General features: G+C 39.4%; 1 protein-coding gene across 3 annotated transcripts; it reads left to right on the top strand.

The window, feature by feature from the left end:
• Window positions 1-4,244: 4,244 nt before the first annotated feature.
• Window positions 4,245-21,611, top strand: LOC110379493 (protein rhomboid). Of its 3 annotated transcripts, none has more exons than XM_049839099.2 (6): window positions 4,245-4,266; window positions 19,116-19,554; window positions 19,643-19,795; window positions 19,909-20,084; window positions 20,197-20,405; window positions 20,557-21,611. In XM_049839099.2, the coding sequence occupies exons 2-6, from the start codon at window positions 19,174-19,176 to the stop codon at window positions 20,679-20,681; spliced, it is 1,044 nt and encodes a 347-aa protein (XP_049695056.1). In that variant the 5' UTR covers window positions 4,245-4,266; window positions 19,116-19,173; the 3' UTR covers window positions 20,682-21,611. The 3 variants fall into 3 exon arrangements, with proteins under 3 accessions (XP_049695056.1, XP_021194859.1, XP_021194860.1); XM_021339184.3 differs by lacking the exon at window positions 4,245-4,266 and adding an exon at window positions 7,600-7,790; XM_021339185.3 differs by lacking the exon at window positions 4,245-4,266 and adding an exon at window positions 14,500-14,731.
• The last annotated feature ends 331 nt before the right edge of the window (window positions 21,612-21,942 follow it).

Below are 21,942 nucleotides of genomic sequence, written 5' to 3' on the forward strand. Positions count from 1 at the left end.
GCGGGTGCTATTGTGCGGGGCTGGCGGAGCGTGGCGGCCGGGCCTGCTGACCGCACCGGTATGATGGACCACTGAAAATTGTTTTCATCGATTAGTTCTTTGTATCCAGCGACATTATTGCTTTTACGATAAACCAAACCTTATAAAATTGCTGTGCAGCAGTAAGACATTTATTTGGTAATGTAAAATGTTTATCGCTGTAATAAAGGGCACAATCTCCTTATAAAGCAAATATTGTAAATTTTTTGGTGTCTTTCTTAATCGTTTTTCTTGACTGAATGATGCCTTAGTAAGATGAGAGTGTGGTCCCTGGTCCCCCTGAGGCAATTATTGCTTGCGGCATGTCGTCGCTTGCAGCTAGACGTCACAGCCAGCTCGGAGTGTTGTGAGTGACACTCGCTTAGGCGCTTATTGTTCAGATTAGATTCGCCGGGGGTGATTGCGAGGGCACGTACTACGCACGGAGGTTCCGGCGCCGGAAATCCCTTCCAGGAATCAATTTGATTCTTTCACCCGTCTCCTTTGGGTACTTGGACAGGATAACGTGTGCTGTTGACAAGAAAAAATATATAATATTTAACATAGGTACCCATTAGGTACCATTTCCTGCCTTCTTACATCGCTGGTACGTAACACGTACTGCTATAAGTAGCTACATATTTTTTGCAAATCAAAAAACTGAACCACAAACCTAATTTAAAACGAAATTCAGGTTTGCAAACATTCGGCGCACTCAGCCATGCTGAACGACGGCTGATGGATACGCGTGCGTCGCGTCGGCCGCGCCATTAGCGCCGCGCGGAGGTAACGCGAGAGGGAAGTCATTCTCATTCCTCCGCTCATATCCGCACGTGAGTGCCAGCTCAACCGGTTGCCATGGCGACGGTGACGTGCTAATTGCTTTTGTATGGTCACGTACAGAGCAACTTCCCAGATTGCGGTTAAGACATGGATTATACCGAAATCAGAAAGTTTTTATTCAATTACCTGCGAGTCGCGGCTTGAGGCCCAGATTTATGAATCCGTAAATTAAGAGTGCTTTTGATAGAGTGTTATCAAATGACTGGTAATACTTACATTAAAAACACAGCTGGTACCTGATATGCCGATGCTAACTTTCTCAATGACGAGATAAGCACTGAAAGTGACATCAATTTAAAGCACTTTGATGAAGATAACGGAACAGTACTTTTACTTCAATTAGGTGCTCATTAAAGGTGCTTCACGGCATTTTGAGAGAAACTATACCCATTCAATGTCACGGTCGATTACATTATGGCTCCTTTCATCTCGCCCATTATACCTTTCTACCGCGCTGTTAGTTCGCCTAGCGTCGTCAAACAAAAGTTCAAATAATTTAATTGGCTCTAAAGCTATTAAAATAATGAACGCGGAGTTGCGCCTGATTGGCTTCGATATCTTGCTTTCAGGAGTCAGGTGGGTGTCGCGAGAGGAATTTAATTAATTATACTGATTCACCTTCACCCTGCTCACTGTACAATCAGTTAAGAATCAAATTTCGCCAGCTATAAAATTACACAGATACCTTCCTCAAAAAGATTAATATTTAATTACGTGAAGTTCGTGCCCGTTCAATGAATAATAGAAACAATCAGTAATTGTTTGTTCCGAAACACAATACTTAAGTAGGTAGTAATGCGTACCAACTTATCAAGCGTATGTTCACTTTCTCTTATAATGACTGAGTATGACGAGTCGATAAAGACGAATAATAAACAGGTTTGTTTAAGATAATTATGTTAATTCAAGAGCTATTATCATAATTATTCACCACAATGCCTTATTTACTTGTTTTCTTAGAAGACCTATGTTTAGCGGTTTTAAATACGATATCCAACTTCCCATATATTTTATAGGTAGGTACCTACACACGTTCATTAAGTCAGGAGGTCAAAAGCGAAGCTGAGCGTTTTTAATCATGAAATCCATTAATGTTTACTACGATCTAGCGCTGGTGATAATCAATCAATGGTTAATTATGATCCATCAATAATGGAGAGACATTCCCGGCGTGGTTCACCGCGGCACCCGGGAACATCCCGGCGTCGCGGCGCTGCGAGAACAATCGTTTAATTAATTTCAAACATTAGCGTTATTGTTCCATTCGCCAATCAATTTGTGTACAGCGACGGAAATCAACATTAATTGGACTTCATGTAACTACTCCCGTTATATAAAAATAATGAAATTCAGCCTGAACGTTATTAAAATTGACGAAATTGAGTTTTAATTGAAGTAAACTTTATTATTGCGTGCAACGCACCGTGCGTTGCACGCAATAATTGTTATGTTGTTATAGCGGTTATCGATATTAGTAACGAATGCAAACCACCTTAAGAAATATGCCTATGTTTGAGATCTTTATTATTTGATATGCTATCAATAGGTTTACTATTACACTAACCTTTTCCTGAACCTTTACCTATACATTACAACACGCTGGGCTGAATCACTACAAAGTTTTGGAACTCCTATAAATTAAAAATGTGTATAGTAGAGCCCTCTCTTTATTTATTCTAAAAGCTTTACTGCGCCACTGTGGTTCTTTTCAAGTGCTGAGGATAGATAGCGCTACCAATTAATTTATGCGTTTATGAAAAAGCGCCATCTGTTGCTAGAGCCCGGCATCTCCTTTGACTTAATGATAGGTGTTTGCTTGTAGGTGGCAGCAGCATATATTGCAGGCCACAGAACTTATCAGTTATGTGCAGAAGCAGTAAAACACCATTTCATATCCCGAAGCTTTAGGGAAAACGACCCAGGTCTTGGGGAAGAAGATTGTCGTAACCGCATATCTTTATCGACTATAAATAGTTTGAAGAGCACACTGAGCAAATAAATACCAGCTGATAGAGTAATTGTAACCAAAACAAATTATAGATAAAATTAAATATATTAAAGTACTGATGTGTTTATTCCAGTACTATCACTCAGTTAGCTAGTCTCAGTTGAGCAGAATAACCTACGGCTTACGCTAGAGGAAACAAAGTTGTTGCGGAACTGCAGTGCCAAACAGCTGGTGAATAACGTCTACTTACTAGTTTACATTACTATAGAATAATCTCTTTAACATAAACAGAAAAACTTTCCATAGGTGCCTCCTTTCTATTGCTAATGTAGCTAAATTATATTGTGCTATCTAACAAGCAAAGCCTGTAACTTTTAATTTCGTTACTACACACAATGGACACACTGACGTTTATTATAGTGTTAATATAATGATTATCTTTATGGTGGGTCTTGCCTAGGCACACAATGAATACCTCAAGCCGCTGAGCTGGCTTGTGTTACAGGCTCATATTTCAGGACATTATCATAATCCCTCGCACTGCAGTCGCGGCGTGGCAACAAGGTGCAAGCACCTCTCAGCCTTGACCGAGTGCAGCGCGCTTGCATAATGCACCGCAGACAGGAAACTATGCTTAACGACACGTTTATGCCTAACGTCGTGTCCACTCTCAGAATAGAATGCAATTAATTTATTTATAGGTTTCATACTTACCTATAAGTTATGATTCTATTTATAATGTAAAACAGTACCTATAGGTAATACCATCCAATTAAAGATCCCGTTACTAATTGCTATATAACAATACTCGTCAGTGATCTCTGCTTTTCTGTAAATCCGCTAATTTTAGAAGTGATAAATTAAGATTCCTGACCTATTGGCGACGCTGTGTCCTACTTTCTTAGTTTATGATTCATGTACACACGTGAGTAGGTCTGACAGACACAACATAACAAATTGCGAACATTCCGCGATGTCTGAAGGCCAACACAACTATCTTCAGAAGTGTGGCACGTGCTCTCTGTAACCCTGAATAATATCCGTTTGTTTATTAGCTCATAAATTGAAAAAGATGTACTTTTACAGCTGGCTGTCTTACTGGCGTACACACAATACGGGTTATACGCAGATCCAAGACATCTTGTACTCTTTACCTAGTCTCGTGTCTACCGGAGCTAGTCTAGGAGGACTGCAGCGTTGCCATGGCGACGCGCGCCAACAGCGCGGTCGTTGACCCGCGTCACTCGGTCCGCGCCGCCCGCCCAGCGCGCGCCGCCCGCCGCCGCGCCTTATTTACAAACAATTGTTTTGTCAAACTATTCCTTATCGATAACAAGTGGCAGTTATGGTGAAGTGTTAGGGAAGGTTTACGAGGCGCAGTAATTGAGCTGAGGCAGGGCGGCGACCCCGCCAGGAGTGGAGGTCAGGCGCTGCCTTGTTATCATGTGCCAACACGCGTAAGTCATTGATTCTGTTTGTTATTATGCTTTTATGCTACGCGTGCAGGTTCGTGTGTATTTAAAGGTTTATTGCGTTCAAAGTAAAAAGGGGAATGAAAACTATTAACGTTAATGATTTAATTAAGTAAGCATGTCGCTCAACCCTTCCCAAAGTTCCCATAAACATATTTTATATTGTTCACGGCTGGTTTAAAATAGTTTCATACGTTTCCCATAAATCGTGCGGCCGCGGTCCACACATTAATATAAAGTTTTTGCTGCGACGTGATAGTAGACGCCTAGTTTAATGAAACACGCACGGTGCTCGTTTATAAGGTCACAGTACTCATTACATTTGGGCTTTTAGTTGAAAAAACTGTATTTTTTGTTAATCTAAGAGGAAACCTGACAGGTTTTAACGGAACCTAAAATGGCACATGGTTCATGCGAAATGATAAAAAAAATAGGTTATGCTAATACCTACAATATACATACATGATTGCGCATTTACGTATAAATAATTAAAGGAGGAAAAAAATATTTTACGTAGACACTTATGTTTTTTACGACGATACGAATGTCTGGCATCAGACCGTGCACCACCAGCTGGGGTTGTGGTAGCCTTACCTTGCATTTAGTTGTAAATATACATATACATATGTGCATAAATATTTGGTTTTCACTTTGTACCAATTATTGTTTAGCATGGATACAAAGAAGGTCTGAAATGTAAAGCTTTTCGCTCCAACAAAAAAAGGAAAATAATATTACATTGTTTAGAAATATTTACCATCGCAAAATGTTTCTTCCTGGTGAGCAACACCCTGATAAAGGGGTATTTTTGGCAAACAATAGGCTTGTTGCACTATAAATGGTCGGAAGTCGAAACAGGTTGATATACCTATGGGAGTAATCGGTTGACTAATCTGATGTAGTAGAAAGCATACAATTCTTTATGATCTCGATAACGACAGGATAAATTTTTAATGATCTAATTATATCCAAAGGTCACAACAAAAACTACTTAGAATTCATAATAAATCATTACCCGTGATGCGAACAATCCACAAATAATTAGTTAATAGCTAATACAACACTTGGAGAGGCCTATGTCCAGCAGTGGACTGCGATAGGCTGATGATGATGATGATGATGATGAATACAACACAGGATGCCCTGAGTTTACATAACTCCTAATCTGTATGCATTTCAATTTTATCACAAAAAGTTGACAAACACAATACACATTTCAATATTGTGTGTGCATTGATAATAAATTAATGACGAAAAAAACCCGTCCCCGATCATTCCCCGATAAGTTTTTTTGTTATTTTCCCTTAATTTAGTCTCAGGGAAATTAATGTTTTTGGTCTGGGTTTGTCCTACTAATAATGAGTCTTCTAAACTTGCTAAAATATGCTATTTTATATAAGGTTTATTTTACAGCTATTAGGCGTTAGCCGCACGCAAATAGCTGCTTTTCATTTAATAGAAACTTTTAATCTCAATTAGGTGAAGTCGCGTGCGTGAAGTCTATAAACCGACAGTCTTCCAAACTCCACATGATATTAATAACTATGTATGTATTGAGGTTACCCGGGCGCGGAGGAAATGTGGGGAAATGTCACTTAATTCAGCCGGTACCAGCGCGTACTCGCACCGGGCGTCACTTACGTGCGGCGAGGGGTATCAAACATCTGTTAGTTCGTCTTATCTGAGCTCGTTAAGTTACGATTTAATTATCTTAATGTTTATTGACAAGTAATCACGAACTTTTGACAATATAAACAGTTATCCCATAGGAAGGCTTGGCTGGCTACTAATGCATAATGCACGACTTGATCTCCGCATCGCGGCTTCTCCCCTTCCCTCCTTTCGCCTGTATCATTGTGAAGGCTTGTCTGGTGTGGCTGATGGCACAATTTATCATGTTAGGATTGTTAGGCCTGCGCCCTCCCGAGGGGAAACTACAAGATTTATCACTTGACGCGCAGTTTCCTCTTTGATCAAATATCTTACACGCCGATATTGAAAGAGGTGATTCGCAAGTTACGTAGGTATTACTTTACTTACAAGGGGGAATATGTTTAGGTCAGAATGTATCTTCTTTTAATAAATAGACTTGGTTGTGGCACTTACAAATTAATTAAATACAAGGATCTATGACAAAAATACAGCCAGAATTAAGATAACTGAGAGATTGTTTATGCACAGACCGGCCGGTGCAGGTCTCAAGTGCATGCGATAAGCGGCGTGATCCAGCTGGGACTATCTGCGTGAGATAACCTCTCGTCCGCGAGGTGACAGCACACGTGCAGGTGACAATAACCCGAGCGCGGCCAGACACACCACACGCGGCATACGACATGCTTAGCAAGATAGACGTCGACACACAGTTCATTATCAATAGATCATTATTGGAGATTTTGTGAGATTTAATATAGTTAGGGACTGGATGTATTCAGACAAGTATCATCGACATTTTATAGTAGTACATTATATAGCAGAAAGTACTGGTAGCCGATCCCAACAAAGTTTGGAAAAGGTTCAGAAGATGATGAAAAAAGTACTTGTGAGCTTAGTAGAATACTTGTTATTCAGAGCTTATGACTACTTTCCCGAATACCAAGGGTTTATAGAGCGATGTGAATCAAATCAATTACAATAATTGTGATATCTAATGTAAACACAATTCGGCAATTAACGAGAAACCCAACTATATACACTCGCATACGTAATTGTATGATTAAGAGTGTGTTTATTACCTACATAATGTATTTCTATGTTTAATTTAGGTTACGATATCATTGTTCAGATTCGATGATGTAATACCATTATACATGATATAGGTATCGTAGTCATATGTGTATTGTTATTTTAATATTTTATGTCTTAAGTTAATATGCATTAGGTATGCTTTACTGGGGCGTTAGTTTTTCATTTCAGTCGAAAACATACAGAGATATGTTTCTCTAGGCCTGTTTATGAGTACTTGTCCGGATTAGCGAGACGAGCATTAATAGATCTAATTAGCACAATCTAACGAAGCAGACAGGAGAGTTCAAGCAATGAACAAACTTTCTGCCTTATGTCGCGTTATCTATTCTAATATACAAAGAAAGATTTGACTATTTGTTTATTTGAATAGACTAGGCTTCGGGGATACTGAACCGATTCGAATAATTGTTTCACTGTTAAGAAGTTACACTTGCGCTGATAATAGGCTTTGCTTAAATAGGGTACGGGGGGGAAGTTTCCCCGGGAGGTGGGTGAACCCGCGTGGAATGACTAGTCTATTGTATTAGAGTAGTAAGTAAACAAGTCGATGAGATATGAACAGCACACGGCAACATGTGGCGCGCCAGTCAGCTGTTCGTTATCGCGGCGGCGAGACGTGCTGATAGCGCCTCCAAGCGATTACACTTCGCTAATACACTTCAGTGTTAACATTCATAATTACACCTGAAATCATTCAAATAGTGTGAAGTGAAGTGGCAGAGGTCACGGGGTATGCCGATCGCGTGCCTCGCCTACTTATTGAGGTAAATTAATTCGCCTTTGATTTATATTGTTTACCTATAAATAGAATAGTATTTAATTGTTGAAATATATAAATACTCGCATGTGTTATGATAGGTTTTCCCCCATAAAACATAGTGTTACGTGTGATAATAGTTTGTCCGCAAGGGATACTTTTAGAAACAAGTAAGTCGGTATTTAGGTGAATAATTAGCAAAATACCTAGTATTATTCAGAGGTGAAGTGATAATTAATGCTGAAAAAACAAGTATCAGCATCTACGCAGGTACTTCGGTACGTCAAGTTTCACCTTAAATGCAAATAAAGTCAATTGGGACAAAGAAGAGGAACAACTTGATTTTTTATTTGATTTCTCGAATCGACCTGAATTTACAGAACGCAACTTAACTTCAAACTAATTATTTAACTAAGGCGTACTTTTAACAAGACCGTAGAGATCGCCTACATTTTTATAGACTACCTATAGACACTCAATCAATAAATATTTATCAAACAATAGAGTACGTGCGCCATTAACATTATTATTAATGGACTAAGGGTCCACTCGGGGTTCACACTGATTCACCCACGTTTGTCATCTAATCTTATTATGTTCTAACCCGCCTTAAGATCTCATATAATCTGCATTCGTGGAAGGCATTCCAGCCGCTAGTGTCGGCGCTAATTGTGAGATGCGCGTGCGCCAGGGAATGCGTCGCGTTGCTCTGTAATCTATGCCAACAATAGACACTATCAATCTCTTCCGCCTTCTAATGCTTATTTGTACAAAACTACATCAAGAGGATAGCAAAGCTATACTTTAATGCCCTGTCGGATGTCAAATATTTTTAATTTATTTTCTCGCAATAATTAGTCAAAACAGATAAAAAACCACCTATTTACATTAGTTATCCTCTGTCTGTTAACCTCTCCGCAAATGTTGATAACTCCCAGTAGTCAATCAGTAGGTAAGGCTGAATAAGATATGGAATTACCTAGTAAAACGAGTATAATCACAAAGTGACATTCATTAAAATAAATGATTCTTCTACGAACACAATAGATAAGACCTATGATCGGTGGGTAATGAATGTGACACGCTCAGATGGAGCCTAGTGGCCATCAGCGAAAACTTTAGATAAGAACAATTTGAGCTTTGTCGCGAAAGTATTCAGGGGAGGGCATTAAGTTAATCTATGAAAAGTGATTGATTAACCTGAACAAATCAGAAATGAGATGAATTTTAGACAATAAAGTTATCTGCTGCAATTTTGTCTACAGTACTCATAGTAGGTCTGAATCTGGCTAATATCGTATAACAGTATGATAGATCTCACCTACCGCGTCGCCGCTATCGCCTGACGACCTTCAACCCCGACACATCGAGCCATATGTCAATGTTATAATGTACTGCCTTATCTATTCTTATTTCAGTGTGTAAATATAGCAAGGAATCATATTTCAACTGATAGTTTTTATAACGACATCATCTGATTGCACCTCGTTTTACAAAACAATACCCAACCTTTTAAGAACCTTTAGAAGCACAGTATACAAGCGTCTAACTAATGCATGGTGCGCTAAGATATTTATAACTCTACACGGAATTACCTAATGGCTGAATTCTATTGACGCGAATTTCACTGAAATCTATTATTAGAAGACAGAGATCGATAAAAGACCTTTTCGTTGAAAATATGAGAATCTATGTGAAAAACATATTTGTACACAACGTTCAAGTCACATTAGAGTTAGTTAAATCTTTTGTCTTGGATTTTACATAAACTACCTACATAATTATATGTGTAAATAAACAGCATAACATTAGTATTGGGTAACGATGTCGTTACGATAACAACACGATGTTATCGGCTAAACTGCTGACTGCGCTAACATTGACCTATATCGCTGTGTGGGGAGCTGTCGTTTACATTCACCGATGTTTATTTCCATTACTATTCACTGAATAAATAATAAAAAACAACCGTCAAAAAAATTAGATAATTGTTTATAGTGACATCACCGTATGAAAAGCAAAGCAAAGCGATGGAACAATAGGGACCAAATATGGTGGTGGAACTTACGCTCTACCTAATACATAATTATGTACATGAAACGCCAATTGTAAACTGCATATATTAAATCTGTATTGGTATTTGATAAGTCATTAAATCATCGATAAAATAATACCGATAATGATCTTTTTAAGGCCGATAATGATTTATCCTTTTAGTGCATAAACATTAAATGAAATATAAATAATATGACATAAATTAATTAGCTACAGTATTTTTTTATTTTTATAAAACAAATGATTTAAGCAAAGCATGGCCATACTGAAGTTCTAAGATATACATATATTCACTGGTATATTCTCATTAGCTGAAGTTCCACAAGGCCTCGTATCTCGTGTACCAAAACCTGCTCTGCATCAAACGAGTGGTTATCAGCGCCACGTTATGGTGACAAGTTCAATGTCCTATAGATAAGGGCTGTCGGTGCGCGGCCCACTAACCCACAGGAGGCACAAAGGGCCACGTGTTGCCGCCCTCGCGACCCCCTAGCCTGACCTCTAGTTAAAGAAACTACATAATTAGCCAGTCATTGATAGCACTGCTGTGACCACGCGGCAGAACAATTTTAAAAGATCGTAGCATGCACTAAGCACGAATTCAACCAGTCTGATTTCTTGTAAAGTCAATGTCCCCATTTCTATAAAAGCTCAGTATTCCAATAAATAGCAGGGTTCAATAATAAACAAAGCCGTATTCTGACGATGCAAAGGAGCGATAAGATAATGACGTATGTACGCGATAACCATATCTGCAGAGCATTAATTAATCGTAATATGGACGGAAACGGGCCTCATTCATATTTCAGAGTTAGTTCAGATAGTGGTTCTTGAACTTGACTATGTTAAACCAATCATACAGTGGAATATTATTCACATATTGTCCCTTTCAATGTTATTGTTTTCTACTAAAAACTTTCAATTTATCAAATTGTACCAAGCACTAGAAGACAATTAATCATCGGCAAAGCATACAAGACACTCCTATTATCCCGTGTCGAGCTGACAGCGTGGTCACCGCGGGGGTGGAGCAAACAGCGAGTGACACACGCGCGGGTCAACAACTCGCCCCTGTTTGCACAAGCTTAGCTCGCGGAATTGCTCGGTAACCACATGAAAGAGTATTATGTTATGACATACAAACTTTACTTGACAGGTTTGTTATTCAAGTACCTAGGTCAAAACTAAAGACGTAGTTGTAATGGTAATGTCGTGTTTCATAGGATATTTGATTCTGATCTACAATTAATTATCATGAATTATGGTGTTGTTAATTACAATACTATGTATTACTACTCCCTTAAAAATCGCTAATACAGACATCCACAAGACACTCCCACATACATACAGGATATTAATTTTCTTAATCACTAATCAACACGACATTCAATTAAAATGTTGCCTACTTCATCCGTAAGGCAACGTTAATTCCATAAAGCTACGTAGTTTCGTACAATTTCATTAGCCTCATGGCAACAGTCCGACTTACGCCCCGCCAAGCGTCATAAAGCTTGGTTGTCTATGCCCCAGCACGTCAGTCGTTCAGCAGTGGGTACAATGAGCCGGGCTCGTAAAAACGCAATTAATTAGCGCAAGCGATCGCCGCCGCGATAACATCAACATAACACTTCGTCCAGTCATTAAGATAACAACATATTCCCGAATTGGGGTCACACACGTCTGTGTGAATTTGTGTCGCACCTGGGATACACTACATTTTATGAAACGTTAAAACATTGAACTACTTAATTAAGTTTAGCTACTAATCTGTGCCCTTTATCTGAGAGTATCCGTTACTTGATAAGCTGAGAGTGATAGGAAATCCCAATGGTGCATAATTCATGGTGTAAATGTATGGTGGACGTACGTCTGGTCACGTACTAACACTTCATGCCTACACTGATAAGCCCCCGTGCTGTTAGGTAATATTGTTATCATCATCACATCATCAACACGAATAGTTTGACTGATGACCCTGGTTAACCCTTTATCTTTAACCCTTGTGTTATGCCCTCAGTTTTATACAAAATTATAAAATATTTAGATCACCTGCGTGATCCTTTACATATAACAGTTTGCAAAGTTAAGCTGTAGATATATTTGCTGAGATGTAAATAAATCCATTGTATCGCAGGCGAGGCCCTTGACCGCTTGCGGTTTTCATCAAGAGCTACCTCGCAATTGGATGCAATTGAACGTGAAATGTTACAATTTATTCGTATTTGTCCTTGTGCATACTACAAGAAGTCTCAATGTGCCATGAAGAATAGTTATATTTTGTCAAAACACCAGTTTAAAAAGATGCGGGTTTTGCACTTATTCTGCAAAGAAAACGCATCACAATAAGTATTCGATTGGCAAAAAAACATGACACACTCGTCTGTAAACAAAAAGTATCACAGTACACAAATCTCAGCAAAAAAACAGTTCAACTATGCCGTCGAGTGATATGCGGTAATCATGCTGTAACGCATCCAATAAACCACGCGTGTCGAGTGGCCATACGGGCCATATGGGCTATCAGCCACATGGCCATAACCACAGCCATTACACGCATTCACTATTAGCATTACACTATGTATCGGTAACATTTACACGAGAGTATCTACTGCTAAACCAATTGATCAATTGCTTATAATAAAAATATTTGCCTACCCGACCCTGAAGGCATACGCGTGTGTATTCAACAAATTGGATTTGCAAGGCTATTACCAAACATTAATTTTTATGTACTATATTATATTAAAGGTCTTTTCGTACATAACCCGAAACATTAAGTACATACACTTAAAGCATTTTTGATCGTTGAGTGAAATCATTGAAATGGATTTTGCCGAAGGAATTATTTCTGATGCACTAATGTTGTTTATACCGAAATGATCTGCAAAGCGGTGCATTGAACGGTGAGTCATCAAGTAAACAGACAGCTGAGATACAGAACACCCGGTCATTAGCACTCTGTGCCCGACTGTACACGCTGACTTTGTGGAGATGAGTACAGTCGCGCTGCGACCTTGTGTCTGCGAATATATCTTCACAGATATAAATCTCAACTATTCGCGAAGTACAATTCACAGCGCCACCATCTGTCATCGCTTGCGCAATGTAGCTGAGAGAATCATAGTGATATTATAAAAATATCTTTAGTTGTGTACTTAAAATAACTACATGATGAGTGCCAACCAATATAGTTTATGTAGCCGCGTTAAAAGCAACGAGTTGCTAACTCACTTTTGGGTACATACGAACGTGCGTTTTAAATAGCGCTCTGGTTAAGTGTACATACTTTATTATTCAAATATTGACCGTGGATACACATAAACTATACTCATGTTACACTACCTCTAGACACACACAAAATTTATAGGAAGATAGCCCTAAATGACTTAGAAGTAAAGTAAATGTTTTAATCCACTTGTGCCTGACGACTCTGTAGTAAATTAATTAAGTAAATCGTGTGAACTAATTCGATTAGTACTCGGTATGTGTCTGTTCTGAGTAGGCCAGAAACATGCATCGATTACTGAGAATTAATTAAAACAACTAAAGCAATACTACTTTATTGTAACCTAGAGGAAATGGCAGGGGTATAAAATATGGTATGTGGATCTAAAATTAAACGTGGCCTGACATAATGATTCAGATGCCATAGGTATCTACTGGTGTATTAGATACAATATAACATGAAATAAATATATTATGTATTTGTTTCTTTATATAATATGTAAAGTTATTTATAGCTTGAGGAACTTGAAGCTGTATTTAAGTGTATAATTGAAATACGGGAGGCTGCAGACGGGATGGAGGCTGCGGTCAGGCTCTCCCGACCACAGTCCGTTTAGATAATATCCTTAAACAGATATGTTATGTTATTATTATGCAAGTATCGGTAGGTACTCAATCACGGTGGAGGATAAATCGCGTTATTAAATTGCATTCAAGTTGATGACTACGCTCGTATAGTCAAATGAGATTAACTCCGCAATTTAGTTTTTTTTACGTATATCGGTAAGTGGATTTGGCACTATTCTATTAAAATTTATGTATCAACCAAATTAATGCATTTATGGGAAATCAAGTGTCTCAATAATTCGCTAAATGATTCGCTTAAAAGCTAAGCAATATAACTGCACAGATGTACAGTTGCAAAATTTAAGCAAACTAATCTCACAGTAACTAAACACCCCCGTTACCCAGTGCGCCACATCTCACACGTCTGTCTTGAAAGGTTACTTGGACAATAATATTGTATAAATTGTTTTAGTATAGTCACAACCAAAATCGCATGAGTAATATTCTTATTGTGTTTATGTACAATCTACATTATGCGCGATAAACGTAATAGTAGTAGATAATAGTATTTTAATAATAGAAGCATTTGTTATCGTAACTCCCACGCAGCAAAAATATTTGCTTTATTCGAGTCATACATTTGCGAATCAGTGTTAGTGCGGCCGCGGATTCCATTTATTAAAGTTCCTTTTGTTTGATCCTCGTCGATATAAAGCAGATTCGTTCCAAAAATAACAATTTGCAGTAGACTGCAACGTCCAAATCTTATCATGTTACGCACACAGCCGCGCAGTGCGTGTGCAAATGTGCAAGTGTGAGTGTTTCGGGACGCGCAGGTCGGCGCGCGCGCAGGTGCCGCACTCATTCTCCATTCAGCTTTCGAGCTTGTCCGTATAAAGTATTCAATATTTTGGGTCGTCACTGGAGAGATAATTTAGTGCATTCGGGGATACAGCCAGTGTAAGACGTACTCATCCGAAATTCAGTAATTAACGAAATAAATTGCGGTTTTAACATCCATGCTGTCGGCGTTTGTTTACGTGAGATCAGCTGTTGTTATTAGTGTGCAGTCGGTGTCGCCTGATTGTGTGTTTTGATTGGGTGAGTTTCTTAAATTACTTGTAATAATCTCTTATCATTTAAGTATGTGCTCGTGTTCTCAATAATAATGCATAGTTTGAATAATTAAAAAAAATTGAAGTTAATTGTTACTTGATAAAATTTGATATGCATAAGTGTTTATTAACATTTGACAATAAGGCCAAGCATATTATTTAATAATATTTCAATGGTCGAAATGCAAACTTACTGCAAATAATTAATTCAACATCTTAGTTGAATTAAATAACGAAGTGTCCAAGTGCAACTAAAACCTTAAAATACAAGAAATATTAACACTCAAAGAAACAAATGGCCATCAGCTTACGTCCATCAGTGGACTGCGATAGGCTGATGATGATATTGAAAGAAACAAATACATATTGAACATCACAGAAAAATATTTATTAAATAAGTGCGGGAATCGATCCGCGACACGTAATGCAGCAGTCACCTGACAAGGCTGTCAATAGCATCATATCTTGGCCATCAGTGCATTCCCAAACGCGGTGACACCCGTCCTGCCGACCCTGACGGGCGGAGATAGCCTCGCAGATACCATTGATCATGGAAACGATGCCACCGATGACAGACAGACTGACACGCGGAAGCACAGACACCACTGCCTTATAAGGAACACAGTAAAGCGCAAACATGGGACTGATTATAGCCAAGCCAATCAATATTTATCATTTGGTATTTAAGAGTCGGTACTTCTTGCTCTATTCGTATTCCACAGTGGTGTGTGACAATCCAATGTCATGACATTCCACTAATAACTTTTATTATAGGTTACTGAGGTACTACCTGATGTACTCACGGAGAAGTTTCGTAGCTATTCAAAGCTTCTTCATAGTTTTTTTGCTAAGCAACTTAACGTTCTTATGTGAATTTTAGAACAAATGTTGATTTACCAAAATCTCACTCGATCACTATATCACTAAAAGTCCAGGCAGGTAGGCCTCGGCCCGTAGGCAACAGGTGTCGTCTTTTCAATCGCGATAGAATCTAACTTACCCACGCGTACGCGCATTGAATATAGATAGCAATGTTAAAGCTATCATTAGCTAAATATCCTGTCACCTCCTGGTGAAGTTATTGTTAAACGAAATAATGACACGGGTCAGGCCATATGGTGAGGAGATAGGAAGTAATAGTAATTCATACAAGTGTACTACATATACTTACGTATGGTATGTCTGATTTTGCCACCAGCTGTTGATTCCACGCTGTAAAAATATTCATCTCACAACCGGGTGCAGTTTTTCATAACGCTTTTTTTGCGCCCCGCTATCACCTGCTCCGGAGCGGAGCAATCTCACATCCCGTGTTGACTAGCAGGTTTAAAGATCTACTCTCTCCGTAATATAATCTTACAACTGCAGGTAAACAGATGCTAAATAAAAAAATCTCCTAAGAGCATTGTCTTAAAGGAGATAATATGATAACAATACAGTCAGCTGTAAACATAACGCGAGTTCAAAGAATAATGTTCGTCATTAGAAAAGTGCTCGTCTATTGTTATCACGAATAGTCGCCATTCAAACAAATGTTCCCCATCTTGCGTCCTTCGTTAATTAGAATGAACACAGTCGAATGTACGACATTCTGTGAAGTTCGCAGATGTAGACCAGACAATATAAGCGCATTGCACTCCGATCGTTAATGATAAAAGGACGCTAAGCTCTGCGCGTGTGGTTTTTGGATAGTTTGGCCACGACTTACAACGCCTGTCTGCTCCTATCACACATGGCTTAAAATGGCCGAATTAATCGTGATTTATTCAAATATTAAAGTGCAATGCACTAAGTAATGAAGGTAGTTTATGCATAACTTGATGTATTGATGTCAACGCCTTGCATTAGACTGAAGCTAAGCCTAGTAGCCAGTAAATTGGGCTGTCTATAACAATATGAGCTATTTATTATTCGCGGCGGAGTTTGGCGAGTGTATCGCGGCCAGCTCACCAATTGTGCCGTTATTGTCATAATAAACTGTTATTACACGACAACGCTATTGTTTATGGACCGATACCCAAATGTTCTACACATAAGGCGTTATGAGGGAAAATATTTGCATGTAATGAAATTAAATCAGGTGACATGAGAGGAAAACTACAGCTCGTTATTGCAGTTAATTGTTTAGGATTATGATCAATACCGGAGTGTTGTTATGCAATATAATGTGTATACTGAATTCACCTAAATATATATTTTTTTAATTTGGCATACTAATGGGAAATGGTGCGGCTAAACCAGACTAAACATAACATTGTAAGCAAGAATCTCATTAGTTGGCAAAACTAAGTTTATCCCGTATCAGGTAGCAACAGGATAACGAAGCTCGAAAAAATAAATCGATTTCCTTTACTTAATTAAATTTTGGTTAATTATAATGGTGCTTGAAACGTCGTAATTTTGACTTGACTTATAGTCGTGTTGGGTGTTATCATAAAAATTAATATTTCTTTAACATATTTTTTCCTATGTTAAACGGATTGGCTTGAAGACTTGGACAGCTTCCTCTCGGACTGGCCTCAAGCAGCGATGGATAGAAAAAATTGGAAGGCTTTGGGGGAGGCCTTTGCCCAGAAGTGGGACAGCATAGGCTAATAAAAAAGAACGGATTGGCTAACATATTCGTATACAGGCTGTTCTAAAACTCAATAATAACCAGAATATTTATATTTTTTGTTGTTTGAAAACAAGCTGATAATTTCCGATAAGTACAACCTTTTCGAGTGAACTTTGTGGTTTACCTGTTCATATCAATTGTGTCAAATGTGTTTCATACGTCAAGCATCTGTCATGGACGTGTTTTACTATAAAATAATCATTTTACTGTACAAAGATAATAGTTTAATTAAAACATGGTTCCGAACAATGTATCAGTTTGAGGAACTAACAATTAAGAGTCGCTACGTCATTGAGATTTGATGACAAGGAAATCTGTGGTTATTTCACGTAATTTGTTATTTAATATTCGCAGTAACGATATCTGCCTAGGAAATGATTTTGAGATTAATTGTGTAAAAACACCTGATGCATTCGACAGACTTTATAGCCACAAAGTTCAATAAAAAATTACTTCAATCGCTACTTGAGTAAGTGGCAGTCTTTCTATAGTTGAATGCTTCAAGTGAGAGGGGTCGACAGTGCGAGTATTTTGTGTAGAATAGTATCTTTATGGTTGTGTGACTCCTGAAAGCTCACATATACTTAGTAGTTTCTTGCATTTTTTATCAAACTTTTTTGATCTGCTCCTTGTAGTCCAGTGCTAAGTAGAGCCTTATCACAATTACATAATGTATATAACAATAGGTTATGTAATAGAACAGCTAGGTATAAACAAACACATGCACACTGTCATGCAGCGTATGCGCATACAATTGCATAATTGCATTTATTTTCCGCATCACTTTGATAATGCAAACGAATAAAAATCAGATTTAATAATATACAGGAATGAATTTTAAGCAGTGCACAAAAAAAATCTGGTGGTCCAGAATCATTAACAGAACATATCTGCATCATCAGTAAAAAAAATTTTTTCATTCTTTTGTCCGCCCTAAAATCAGCAAAATATGGATACTAACTATTCTTACCCGCTTGGAGCAGCGCTCGCGTCAGTAAACCGGTTTCGCGTTGCCGCCGTGCCTACTATGACGACTGCGACCTTACTATCAGTTACAAAATGAACATCTTTCGATATCAATAACTTTTCTTTTTTGTACTAAAACACGACAAAATAAAAATATACGTATCTATAAAACTTATTTAACTATAAGTTGACAAAGTTTGCGCACTGAATAAAATTCATTCCTGTATAATTGTTAATTCTAAAGGGAAAACCAATGCACACATTTATATGTATATTTTGTATAATTTAATCGCTTGTCCTGCCCCAGTTTGCAGTTTTTAACAATTGCTATCCCTACATTGTTTCATACTCATCAGGTACCTACATGAGGCACAAACGCGAATATTAAATTGAAGAAAAATAATCTCTATGTTTTACATATATTCTATTAATAGTGCAAAGGATGAAATTCGTGGTCCCACAGTAATTCCGCATATACATTAACTCCATATACGTAGGCATTGCACCTTCTTCCTGTTTTATCGCCATACATTTTTGTAGCTAATTGCAAACTGTGTATTATGGTACACTAATAAACGTATCTTTCTATTTTCTTTGAGATTTGAAAAAAAGTTGATTTCGCAAAAAAATCGTAACATTTAATAAGCTGACCGCGCGACAACGAATCAGGATATTCTACCTCTATTGTGGAATCCCTAATTAGTGAACTGGAATAGATTTTCCTTGTCGATTGTTTGGTATATATAGTGAGGAAGGCGTACTAATGGATTACAATCGTTGTACACAGGCGGCAGAGCACAGCGCAGCGCCATGTCGTGCTGACCGTGACATGAGCAGCGGCCGCCATGGCTCCCGACGCCGAGCACTGCGCCACCGCGCGCCTGACCGGGGCCCAGCCAGCGCCCGTGCACGCGCCCCGCAGGGTCCTGCCCGACGCGCACGCGCCCGCCACCGCCTGGACAGAGAACGAGGAGGAGCGTCCCGGAGACAACACCAACAGCCCCGGGGAGAACCGCCGCCTGCTGCCCACCGGGGCCCCAGTCAAGCACAAGTCGCGCCTACAGGCCGGCCTCACGCTAGGAGTGCACCCCCAGGGGAAATACAAGTCCCCACAACTTACCAAGTCACATAAGCCCTACGCGAAGAACAAATTCGAGAAGAGGAAGGATAAGCTCTTAGCTCTATTGAAACCACCGTATTTTATAGTGTCCATGATAATTTTACTTGTAAGTACCTTTCAGCTTAACAGTCATTAAATGTTTTTTCATGTTCTTTCATGAGTCAATATTAAGCCGACATCTGATGTTGTTCCAGGTATGCATCCACCTGTGGGGCTCGGCAGACATGCGCGCGCAGATGGAGTGGTCTCCCAACGCGTGGTGGCGCGAGCCCTGGCGGCTGTTCACGTACGGCTGCGTGCACGCCAGCGCCGCGCACCTGGCGCTCAACGCACTCGTCGCACTCGCTGTGAGTATCACTAAGTACCATGCTGTACCTGCACGAAGGCAATATTTTTACTTCAACGATACCTACTCCGTGTCCCATATGTATCTAATTCGTGGTTGTGTTTGTTTCGTCAGGTGGGCTGGCCCTTAGAGCGCGAGCAGGGGTGGTGGCGGGTGGTGGTGGTGTGGGCCGGCGGGGTGGCGGCCGGCGCGCTGGGGGCCGGCGTGCTGCAGCCGCGCGTGCGCGTGGTGGGCGCCTCGGCGGCCGTGTACGCGCTGCTCACCGCGCATATCGCTAATGTGTGCCTTAGGTGAGTTCCTACAATTATACCTCAACTTGAATCATGGTTTCTGTATCCTTCTTAATTATCTATTTGATTTCGCCTTCATGTGTCGATGCTTAAATATGTCATTGTTGTTCAGGTTCGGTCACATTCCGCTGTGGTGGTTCCGTCCGCTGAGCGTGCTGGTGCTGGGCACGTCGGAGGCGTGCTGGGCGCTGGTGCGCGCGTCGCCGGCGGCGGGCGCTCCGGCCGCTGCGCACGCGCACGCCTCGTATGAATACGTTGCCTGGGCGGCGCACATATTCGGCGCAGCTGTAGGAATACCTCTAGCCTACTTAGTGTTTACTGGTGAGTTTTGCTTCATGTTAATTCTTTAACCATATTCAATTATTTTATCCAATCAAATATTGTCGTCCGACATAGTGTTATAATACCTATTTCAGAATAATTTAAATGCAGTGGTTATACCAATAACAAAACGTTTCCTACTTGTTTACAGGCGAAAACTCCAAAAAGCCATACGTGGTCGCAAGTCGGCTGATCTCTGGCGCAGTGATGTGCGCCGGCGCAGTGCTGGCGTGCATCTACTACGGCTGGTACGGCGACGACCTCGACCAGACCTGAACCCGGGACCGCGGAACCTCGTGTCTCAATGAAAAGTGCAATTCGTACTCATCCGTCCGCTATTCGTCACTTAGAATAGCTTTTGATGGGAATTTTACAAGTTTGTACAGTTTTGTACAGAGCTAGTCGGAGTAGCGGTGAACAGAGGCCTCATCGATTTATGGATCTTTTTCACGTTCTAGATATAAGCGTTATGTACAAACATGTTCGTTGGAGTTAATCTAAGGGAAATGTAAACTAAGTGGTAAATTCTAAATTGTAACTCCGCCCACCTCGTGTCACCTGAAGTCATGAACATGGCTCGACTATGTTGTCGACACATGGCCTACTGAACTATACGAATAACTTATTTCTACGTTGCTTGTTCATGTTCGCGATGTGGCGGAGTTTATAATAATATTGATTTCTGTGAAATCACACTTTCGATTGTTTTGCATCAAAACGTTGGACAAACGGCTAGTGATAATTTAAGCTTTGTACTTATGCAACGATTTTATAATATTAGCGACCAAGTGCAATTGTAATTACCTTCCAAGACTTTATATTATAATAAGTATATTTGAACTTTGAAATTTCATCCACTTATTCTTGAATTATTGCAATTTGTTTTATATGCTCATTACGAGATATTTCATTGGCACTCAAGTAATAAAATTTCGGACTTTTATAATGATATCAAACATTTAATCAATGTAAACCGAACAAAACGTTGTTAAACTCTTCGCTATCTGTAATAACATTGATAAACATAATGACACTCTTGAAATAACAATGTATTCAGTCTAAGTGAACAGTTAATTCTCCGGTTAAAGTGACATTGCACTGCAAACTGCATGTACTCCAAATGATAAATACATACTAAGTGACTGCAACCAAAGAGATTATTGTATTCTAGTCCAACCTCAAGTTATAATACACGACTTAACTGAACTTTTGTTTTCATTTTAATATTTTTGGTGCTGAATGCTGATATGTTTAACCCCTTATATTGCGACTGAGTCTATACTAATTAGTGATAGGTCTAACAAGGCAGTAGTGACAACGACCCTCCATCGTGAGAATACTTACGATTGACTCTAACTATTGATCGAATTGCTGGGATATCAATACATATGAACTGTGTAACAAATTAGTGCAGTGAGCTATCCAATCTTGCGGACCACGGCGTGTGGTCAGCGTTACACTAGGTTGTGGTGAAACACAGATGAACGAGTCCGTCACAGAGATACCTGCCTCTACTTGCGTTTGCGAGGAAGGGTCA

The sequence above is a fragment of the Helicoverpa armigera genome, chromosome 9, assembly GCF_030705265.1.
Source record: "Helicoverpa armigera isolate CAAS_96S chromosome 9, ASM3070526v1, whole genome shotgun sequence".
NCBI lineage: Eukaryota > Metazoa > Arthropoda > Insecta > Lepidoptera > Noctuidae > Helicoverpa > Helicoverpa armigera.

Coding starts and splice junctions, on each gene's coding strand:
- LOC110379493 (XM_049839099.2), top strand. CDS start 19,174: ATGGCTCCCGACGCCGAGCACTGCGCCACCGCGCGCCTGACCGGGGCC. Junction 19,796..19,908: donor ACGCACTCGTCGCACTCGCT/GTGAGTATCACT, acceptor TTGTTTCGTCAG/GTGGGCTGGCCCTTAGAGCG. Junction 20,406..20,556: donor AGCCTACTTAGTGTTTACTG/GTGAGTTTTGCT, acceptor ACTTGTTTACAG/GCGAAAACTCCAAAAAGCCA.